At 56.3% G+C, this 9,662-nt stretch overlaps 1 protein-coding gene across 3 annotated transcripts in view; it reads left to right on the top strand.

Moving 5' to 3' along the window:
• The first annotated feature begins 2,514 nt into the window (after window positions 1-2,514).
• The window catches only part of PHF2 (PHD finger protein 2), a 108,114-nt gene continuing 100,966 nt past the window's right edge, over window positions 2,515-9,662 (top strand). For 2 of the 3 annotated variants that reach the window (XM_017546885.1, XM_017546884.1), the window contains exon 1: window positions 2,515-2,754. In XM_017546885.1, coding sequence (XP_017402374.1) covers window positions 2,657-2,754 — 98 coding nt within the window. In that variant the 5' untranslated portion in view covers window positions 2,515-2,656. The remainder of the gene's footprint in view (window positions 2,755-9,662) is intronic. The other variant, XM_037745138.1, reaches the window with a different exon arrangement.

Below are 9,662 nucleotides of genomic sequence, written 5' to 3'. Positions count from 1 at the left end.
GCTTTGAACAAGAGGAACGTATCTGGTGGACAGCACAGGAGGTGTAGGTGGGCACAGGAGACCATCTGGAGGGCAGGGTTGGGAGGTGGGTGTGGTGGACACCCCTGAATGACTTGGGAGGGAGGCCGGGCTGCTAGGAGACTGGGCCAGGTTTCCTGTCCCGAGATTCTGGAATTCTGTGTGGTGGCTGCAGGGCGGGGAGCACAGGGCTTGGAGACCTGCTGGCTCTGGCTCTGTCCCCTCTCACCAGGCAGCTGACATCCTCTGTCTGGCTGGGTATTTAATTGCTTAGCACCTCAGTTTTCACTTCTGTGAAATGGCACCAATACCAATATTTCAAGGCACCAAAGGAGAGTCCTGAGTATGTGGTAATAGCCATCATGACCCAGGAATTTCGTAAGCACTTACAAATACCTGGTTGGGTATTGGTAAAACCTCGTGAGGAATTGAGCCCAGGGCACTGTCCTGGTAAAAGCATTTGCTAAATGTTGGCTAACTACTGTCATTATTTGTAAACAGGCTAATAGCAGTGTTCAGGGATGGGGGGCTGCCCACAGTCAGGGCAGCTTCCCCTGCGCCACAGCAGCCTCCAGAAGTTTCCAGTTTCATTTGGGCACGGCTCACCTGACTGCTTTAGTACTGCTGTAAGAGCGAGGGAGAGTGTGTCCATCAGGGAAGTGGGCACCACTCACCCAAAACCCTCCTTTTGGGCTCACAACCTTAAGGCAGAGCATTCTATCTACATTATAGCAGACAACTGTTTAAGACTTACTCCTTTCCCAGAACTTCTAGTATGTTAAAAAAAAAAAAAAAAAAAAGGGGAATGAGAAGAAAACCAGGACAGTAGATTTGAGGGCAAAAAAAAAAAAAAAAAAAACCCAAAACACCCAGGCTTTCACCCAGGAGTAAGGGAACCAGTGACAACCGGAATTCAGGTAGGAAGGCCTATTGCAGGCCATCCTGGACAACCCAGAGGTGTGGGAGCTAGGGTTCTCCTGCTCCTTCCTTTCCCTCCATGGCCAGCTGCTTCTCCCCCAACCCACTTCCCCAGTGCCTAGTGCTTTGGGTAGTGCCCTGAGTCTGTACCCACGGGGTCACCTGTTGGGGGTTGGTGGCTGACTCTGAGGGTAGATTTTGGCTCAGAAGGAGGAGGGACCTTAAGTGAGCAGCCTGCCTTGGAGCGAACGGCCCCTGGGCAGCTGCAGGGGGCAGTGATGGTGACGGGCCGAGGGGCTAGGGAGCCTTGTCACCGATGCTGCTAGGAGACTGGGCCAGGTTTCCTGTCCCGAGATTCTGGAATTCCTCTCAGAAATGGCCCGCATTTCCCAGCATGATGCGGATTTTGCTGAGGGAGGATGGGAAGAGAAAGCCGGTGAGGGAGGAAAGGCGGGGAGGGATGTGGCCCCCGCCCAGCACGGATGCCCCAAGGATGCGGAGACTAGCGGGGCAGGGAAGCCTCCTCTAGAACGCGTGCAAGTGACTTCGCACAGTGCACCTCTGCTTCTCCTCCCCACCGTGGGGGCTCAGCTCCCTGGACACAGGGGCCAGGTTTCCCGTCCTCTCCGCCTCTTAGGTCACGGGCCTGGGGGGCTCAAATGCCAGGGAGTTCTCTCGTGACAGAGCTAACCCGCCCATGCCAGCGCACTCCCGGCCCCGGATTCTGTCCTCTTCCCCTGGGGCTGAGCATCAGGGAAGTCCGCGGGCGGGATCCTTTGAGGGAGGCGGCAGTCCCCAGCCAGGAATGAGGGGAAAGGGGAAGCGGTGTCCCAGCCAGAAACTCAGTGGGAAACGGGCATGGGAAGGAGGCCGCGCGGCCGAGGAGGAGGAACACCCAGACCATGGTGGGGTCAGAAGAAAGTTAGGGCCAAGTATTTCCTTGTCGGCCTTCTGGACCAGGAAGGCGACCCTGCAGGCTCCGCTCCCGCACCCCGGGTCTCTCCGCCAGTCTTGCTCGGGTTCCCCCAGCTCATCTTCTCCCGGGGACCCCGCCCACCTTCTCTCCGGGGTCCTACCCCACTTTCACCCTCAGGGCTCCCCCAGCTCACCTCCGCGCCCGCGGACCCCTGGGTCTACCTTCAGCCTTGGGGCCCTCCTCGGACTATATTCCACCTTTGGGGTCCCCCCACCCGCTATCTACTCCTGCGGGGTCCCCCCGCCCGCCTTTTCCCCTGGTGGGGTCCCCCAACCCACCTTCTCCCCCGCAGGGTTCCCCAGCCCGCCTTCCCGGCGGCGGGAGCGGCGGCCCAGGCCGGCGGGCGGAGGCGGCGCCACCCGGGGCGCTGACGTAGAGGCCGCTCGGCGGCCGGGGGTCCCTTCGGTGGGGCCGCGGCTCCCCGCCCGCCGCCCCCGCGCGTCCATTCCCTTTTGTGTCCCGCGCGCGGCCCGTCCCCCGCGCACACTCGCGCCCTGAGCCCCGCGGGCCGGCGGGCGGCTCCCGGCGCGGCCCCTTCAGCCAGCGCGCCCGGCATTGTGTGGACGCGCCCGGCCGGGAGCGCGCGCGGGGGCTGTCGTGCGCCCCCGTCCCCGTCCCCTCCCGGCCGCGGCGCCGCCTGCGCCCCGCCGCCCCCGCCGCCCCCGCGCGGCCCGGCCCCCGGCCCGGCCCGGACCGACCCGGGCAGCGCAGCGGCGGGGCCGAGCGGCGGCGCGGCGCGGCAACATGGCGACTGTGCCCGTGTACTGCGTCTGCCGGCTCCCCTACGACGTTACCCGCTTCATGATCGAGTGCGACGCCTGCAAGGACTGGTTCCACGGCAGGTGAGCGCGCGGCGGCCGCTCGGCCCGGCCGGCCCGGCCACCCCGCCCGACCGAGCCCCGCGCCCCCGGCTGCGCGCCCGCAGGCCCGGCTCGGGGACGGGCCGCCGCCGCCGCCGCATTCCGGGCGCCCAGGTCGGGGCTGGGCCGGGCCGGGCCGCGCGCCCTTTTGTGCCCAGGGCGGGGGCGCCAAGCACGGGGCCCGCGCTGGGCGCCCCTGGCCGCGGCGCACAAAGCGAGGCCCGCGGGCCGGAAGGTGGGCTCGGGGCTCGGGGCGCGGGGAAGTTGGGGCTCCAGGCCCGGGCCGGGCCGCCTGTCAGCGGGGTCGCGGCGGCCGCAGAGGCCGGGCATCCGGAGGGAGGCCCAGGCCTGGAGCCCCCGCCGCCTCCCCCCTGCGAAGTTGCAGGAACTTTCCCCGCGCGGGCTCGGGGCTGGCCGGGCCGGGAGAAGCGGGCGCGCAGCCCGGTGCGGGTCCCGGGAGAGGCGCGAGTGGCGGGCTCCGACGCCGGCAGGGCTGGGACGGCCGTGGGGGCTCCGGCGAGGCGGCAGCCGGCGCGCCCACCCTCCGCCGTGGCCTGCGAGCTCCCTCGGACCTTGTCCCGGAAGGCGGGACCCCTCCCGGACCCCTGCGGAGCACCTGAACCTGGCAGGCCTGCGGGTCCCGGGGCGGGAGTGTGGTGACAGAATAGTGTCTGTGAGTTGGGTAAAGGGGGTTGTTATGGGTTTGCCGCCTCCTCCCCGGCCTTCAGCTTTCCCTTTTTCCCTCCTCTCCGTTCCTGGCAGGAACACCCCGGTTTTGACATGATCTTATGCTCTCTTAGGAAGATGGGGAGGGGGGAAGGAGGTAACTCTTGGAGACACTGAAAACCCCCGCCCTCTTGGCCGTTGCTGGTGGCCATGACCTGGCCCCGTGCCTAGGATAGGTCCCTTCCCACCAAGAAGTAAATGGAGGAGGAGGAAGAGGAGGTGATAGTCATGCCCAAACTGCTCCAACAGGTTCTCTTGCATCTGACTTTGCCTGTGGGATGTGTTTGGACCAGGGCTGGCCAGGGCTGTATGCCCTCTGGGGCTCCCGTCCCAAACCACCAGGAGCAGCCTGGGGGAAGAGAGGGGTGTGTGGTGGTGGGTGGTCTGGGATTCTCCTTCCAGAGAGGAGACCCTCCTGCTGGTTTTAAGCCTGGGTCTTCAAGACTGGTCATTGGCCCTTAGGAGTGGGTTGTGGCCCCGAGTCCTGTCCTGCCAGTTTGCATGTGGTGACCCCGGTGGCTGGGATGTGACAGGGCCTGCTATGTCTGTCAGCCCCAGGCCTGAGTCCCGCCTCCATGCTGTAAGAAGGGCCTGGGACTCTGGGGTGAGGATGCCCATGGAAATCTGGGCTGCCTTCCTGGTATGCCCGGGGCTATGGAAGACCCTCAGAGCAGGGGAGGCTGCGTGGAAACACCAGCCTCTGCCCAGAACAGGGCTGCCGTGCACACCCCCAACTGGCAGCCAGCAAGAAAAAGTTCACAGCCGGACCAAAGTGGGTGAGAACCTCTGAGGCTCTTCAGATCCAAAGATGCTGAGCAGTTGGCTCTGAAAGTGGTGGGGCCTGTCCCTTCTCCCCCATCCCCACCGGGGCCCTGACCTGGCGAGCAGTCACCCCCCTGCAGAACCCTCTGGGCACCTGTGTCAGCTCCTGGCTGCTGCCCACACTTGGGGCCCAGACTAGGGAGAGTGAGAGAGATGGAGAAAACCTTTGTCTCACTGCTCAGGGGACCCTCTGGGAAGGGAAGGTTAGTTCTGAACTAGACTTTGAGGCCAAGGGAAAAACCCCAGGAATGAGGGGCAGGCAGGCGACAGGGGCTTTTACTGTATTGGCCCATGCAAAAATCCCAAAAAGAGGGATATTTTGGGAGGCTTTATCTCCTTTTTTCTTATTTGGGGTCTCTGATTGAATCTAATACAGGCGATTGATCAGCACAGATTTATTCTCACCTGTTTGTGGTGGCTGTGGGGTCTGAAAGGAGCTGTGCTTCCCATTGGCCATGAAAGTCATTTTCTCCTGTATCTTATCAAGCAGAGGCTCGGTCATTTGCCACAGTGAACCCTAAGGGGAGAAAGCCTCTGGGTGTGCCTCCTCCCCCACCCCTGTGGTTCTGGGCAGGTGTGTGATGGGGGGGCAGGCATCAGGGGTTGGTGGGGTTGGTACAGCTCTCACAGCCCTGGGCGAGTCACTTGGTCTCTCGGCATCACTTTTCTCCCCAGTAAAACGAACATGTGTGACCAGACCCCTGTGTTTCTGCACCTCCAGACAGCCTCCTGTGGCCCCGGTGGTTCTTTCCTGAGCTTTGTACCATCTGTACTGTGATTTATTTCCATTTAACCTTTCAACTCACTTTTTAAAAGTTTGAATACTTTTAAACTTTTATTTTGAGAGGACTTTAGACTTACCAAAGAGTTCCAAAAATGGCAGTTTCCCTGTGTCCTTCCCTCTGCTTTCCCTGCAGTGAACATCTTACATAGCCACGGGACCAGTACTAGAACGAAGGAGTTAACGCTGGTGCGGGGCTGTTAACTAAACTGCAGACTTTATTCACATGTATTTAACCAGTGTCCCCCTTAATGTCATTTTTCTGTTCCCGGATCCCACCTTGCGTTTAATCCTCATGTCTCCTTACTCTCGAAAATACTGCTTTTAAAAGGAAACTTCATGTCATTCCCTGAAATAGAACATTACTGTAACTTACCATACACAGTAACTATAAAAATAAACATACAACTGTTAAAGTAAAAAGCCTTTCTGTCCCACCTGTGGTCACATCACATTCCTCCAGCCAGCCCCGTTTTGGGGAGAATTGGAGAGAGGGTCTCTAAGTCATCACTCACACTCACTGTGGCTGCGTCTTTGCTGTTGGCAGCTTTGGCGGCAGCCAAGAACTTGTTTGGGATAGAGCTTTGGCCATTTGTGGGGCCAGAGCTTGCTTCGAGGGCCCCTCCTCAGGGACTCTGAGCACCCCTCCCAGTGTTCTAGCCGTGGCGGGTGGGACTGCCCGCTGGCCTGGGTGGGAAGAGTGTTCACTATGGGGGAGGGAGGAGCGTTGTGTTCTGTCCTTGGGGTCATGCGTCCTGCATTCCCTGGAGGGGCAGTGTTGAGTGGGGGTCCGGGAAACAGGCCCTCCTTTCAGGCTCTCCGCGGTCCCTGGATGTGTGTGCCATACTTGAGCTGTCCCTTCACCAAGTCTTTGCAAGATTCCTCATCCAGCCCCATCTTGACCTTGGCTCATCACTCCTCGGGCCGGAGATCCTCATCAGCCCAGCCCTTCTTCACTGGCACTGACTGGGGTGCTGTCCCAGAATGTGAGCTTTGTCCTGGGAGGGATGGATTTTGTGGCAGGACCTGGCAGGAGGCAGCTGGAGGCCCGTTGCCTTTGGAGGTGTCTTGTATGCCTCGTTTGGTGGGGATGTGTGGTTTGGCACAGGCACTGAGGAGGACCACTCCTCTCCTCTTAGGGATCCCACTCTTGCACAAAGCCCCTCGGGCCACGCACTGTGGTCCCTTGTGCCTGTGTCCTCTAACTGGAGAATGGAGACCAGACCCCATGCCCTCCACCCCTGCCTGCAGCCATATGGTGGATGACCTGGCATCTCACTTTGTCACCAACTTGCTTTGAATAATTTCATTCCCTCCGAAGTAAGAATGCTTCTGTTAAAGTTTTAAACATCCTTAACCCGTAGCTTTCTGGCCCTCTTTCAGCTGCTTGTTCTATTGGACTGGAAGGGTTTTTGGAGGTGTAATCAGTAAAACTGACTTGAAAGAAACTGAAAGCTGTTCAGGTCACTTCAGTGACAGACATTTCATTTATACCTCAGTAACTATTTGTTGGGCATGTATTCTGTGTGGAGTTAAGTGAGGGCCCAGGGGGCAGCCAGGCAGCTCCTCTGAGAAAGGTGGCAGCCACCCTGGAGGGAGAGTGTCTCAGCAGAGGAGGGGCCAGAGTGGACTGAGATTTTGACAGGGTTCCCCGTGTTGCTTTGGGGACAGGTGGTGGGGGGGAGTTAGGGGCAGGGAGCCAGTGAGGAGGTGACTGTCCTGCAGGTGAGAGGCGACAGGGCTTGTACCCAGGGGGAGGGGATTGGGACTGGGGTGGGGAGAAGGGTCACATTCTGGAAGTGCTCAGAAGGTGGAGTGGACAGATTGCGTGGCACGGCTCCCTCCAATTCCTGTGTGTCCATCTGTCTGTCTGTCTGGCCTGTCCTCCTCCTCAGGCTCCTGTCTCTGTGTCCAGCTCCTTTGGGATGGCCTTTCTGGGCTCTCCTTGTACCCACCAGCCTTAAGTTCCTTGGGGCAGAGCCACATCCAGGGGCTACCTGGGAACACTGTGGCTGTGCCCTGCAGGCCAGCTCTGTTGTTGGGCAGCGGAGTGTGTGTGCAAGAGGGAAGAAGGCCCCGCTGTGGGTCACATCTGGGCGATCGGAGCTGAGAGTTAACTCCTAGAGCCTCACATGCTGGAGTACTGCGGGAAGGGGCCTTCTCAGGGAGACGTCCTTGTGATGTAGGAATAGTGATTAATCACTTAAAAACAAGGAATTCTCCCCCTGTGTGAGTTTTCAGAGTTCTGGAGGAGGTGGGAACAATGTCAGGCCACCTTTTAGAGGGTAAAGTAGACGTCGCTGTCTGTGGATGCTTTCCAAAGGAGGTAGGTCTTGAAGGAAGCAAGGAGCTTCATCTCAGTTGTCAGAATGTTTGCTATTATTGAACATACTTAATATTTGGCTGATCGTGCTTGGTGTGAACCTCTGGACTGTAGCCCACATTTGTTTGGGGCTGCTTGAGCTCGGTGTGGCCACAGATGCCCTAAAATCTGGGCAGAGTTTTGGGTGGACCCTGCCACCCCCAGACACCCTCTTTTTTGGCCATCCTTGTAGTACCTTGACATGTGCCAGGTTCTTCTAAAAGAGTGAGTTTTTCTGGGTGGGAGCAAGTGTGGGCCGGAAAATAGCGTTCCATGACACACTTCTCTGGGAGAATATTACTTTTGAAATTCAGGGTGTGGGTAAATCAAAGTCCATCTCTTGGTTTTTTTAAATAACAGATGGGTCTGATTGTGCTGTGGAAGCTAACATTCAGTTGAGGTTTAATGCCATAGGGGTTATTTTTCATTCATTATGTTTGGTTCCCACGTCGTCTGTGAGAGGCAGATAGCGTGGGTCACCCCGTCACCCGCATTCCCAGCGTGGACACAGAAGCAGCGGGGGCTCTGTCACACGCAGGCCTCTGGCTTCATCAGGTGCACTCTGAGCCGCAGCAGGTGGACACACTCACCTCTGAGAGGGTGCAGGTGAGGTGGTGGCACCTGGCTCAGGTTATTCTGGCTCAAGGTTATTCTGGCTCAAGGGCCTGAGCAAATATGGGGGCTGATAACTGCTCGTGTCCATGGTTTCGGCAGTGTAACATGGACGGAAATGTGGTCACAGAGGAAGGCCACATACCGAGCTAGGGGATGGGAGGTGCTTCTCTGTCCAAGCAGCTGACTGCAGCAGCTCCCTCCTGGGTCTGAGTATGCCGGGTGCCTCTCAGGGTCTCTTGCTGTAGTGCCTCCCTCTCTGTATCCCTCCTTCACTGTCCTCTAACTTCTGCAAACCTTGATTCTCAGCTTTTTGGTTTGGTCGCAGTTGGGCGGCCCTAGCTGTGGGCTCCAGAATGGGACTTGGCTTCTATTCTTTAGGGTTCAGGACCTGTTTACTTTTCTCCTGGACCCTCCCTGCCACCGTACTGCTGGGTCACCCACAGAAAAACGTGTGAACATATTTAGAATTCTAGCCACTGACTGGTTTGGATCTCAAAGCATAGGAACTGAAAAATCTTTGCGTTATCTGTCCCTGTCTGTCGAAGCTTTCCAAAGGCGGTGTGTCTTGAAGGAAGCAACTTGTTGTGAGCCTCATCTTAATTGCCAGAACGTTTGCTTTTATCCAAACTATTTAGCTAGAAATGTGCACATGGGGAAACCAGCCTTTCACCTTTTTAAAAAAATTGCAGTGAAATTCATATAACATTAAATTAACCATTTGAAAGTGTGAAGTTGAGTGGCATCAGTGCCATCATAGTGCCATCAAAGGTGGTTGAGCAACCACCACCTTTATCTAGTTCCCAAACATCTTCATCACTCCTAAAGTATACCCCCTGTCCACTAAGTCGTCCCTACTCTTTCCTCCTCCCACTAGCCCCTGACAACTAGCTGTCTGCTTTCTGACTCTATTGATGTGTCTATTCTGGATATTTACTATTTCATATAAATAGAATCATACAATATGTAACCTTTTGTATCTGGCTTCTTCTGCTTAGCACAATGTTTTTCAGGTTCATCCACATTGTATCATGTGTCAGTGTTTCATTAATTTTTATGGCTGAATAATATTCCATTGTATGGATAGACCACAGTTTATCCATTCATCAGTGTATGGGCATTTGGGATTTTTCCACCTATGGCTGTTGTAAATAGTGCTGCTATAAACATTTGTGTATAAATATTTGTTTGAACACCTGTTTCAGTTCTTTTGGATATATACTTAGGAATGGAATTCCTGGATCATATGGTAATTCTGTGTTTAACTTTTTGAGTAACCAGCAAACTGTTTTACACAGGAGCTGCATTATTTTAAATTCTCCTCAGCAGTGTTCCAATTTCTTCACATCCTCACCAACACTTGTTTTCCTTATTTTTTTTTTAATTAAAGCCATCCTAATGGGTATAAAATAGTATTTCCTTATGTTTTTGACTTGCATTTCTCTATTGACCAATGATATTGGACAGCTTTCATGTGCTTGTTGGCCTTTGCCCACTTTTAAATTGGATTGCTTATCTTGAAGTGTAAGAGTTCTTTTAGATGCTGTACCCGTATCAGATAGATGATTTGCACTAAAGTTTTTTTTT

The sequence above is a fragment of the Cebus imitator genome, unplaced genomic scaffold (assembly GCF_001604975.1).
Source record: "Cebus imitator isolate Cc_AM_T3 unplaced genomic scaffold, Cebus_imitator-1.0 Scaffold192, whole genome shotgun sequence".
Lineage (NCBI taxonomy): Eukaryota > Metazoa > Chordata > Mammalia > Primates > Cebidae > Cebus > Cebus imitator.
The sequence above is the reverse complement of the archived record's forward strand: the minus strand, read 5'-3'. Positions and strand labels throughout refer to the sequence as shown.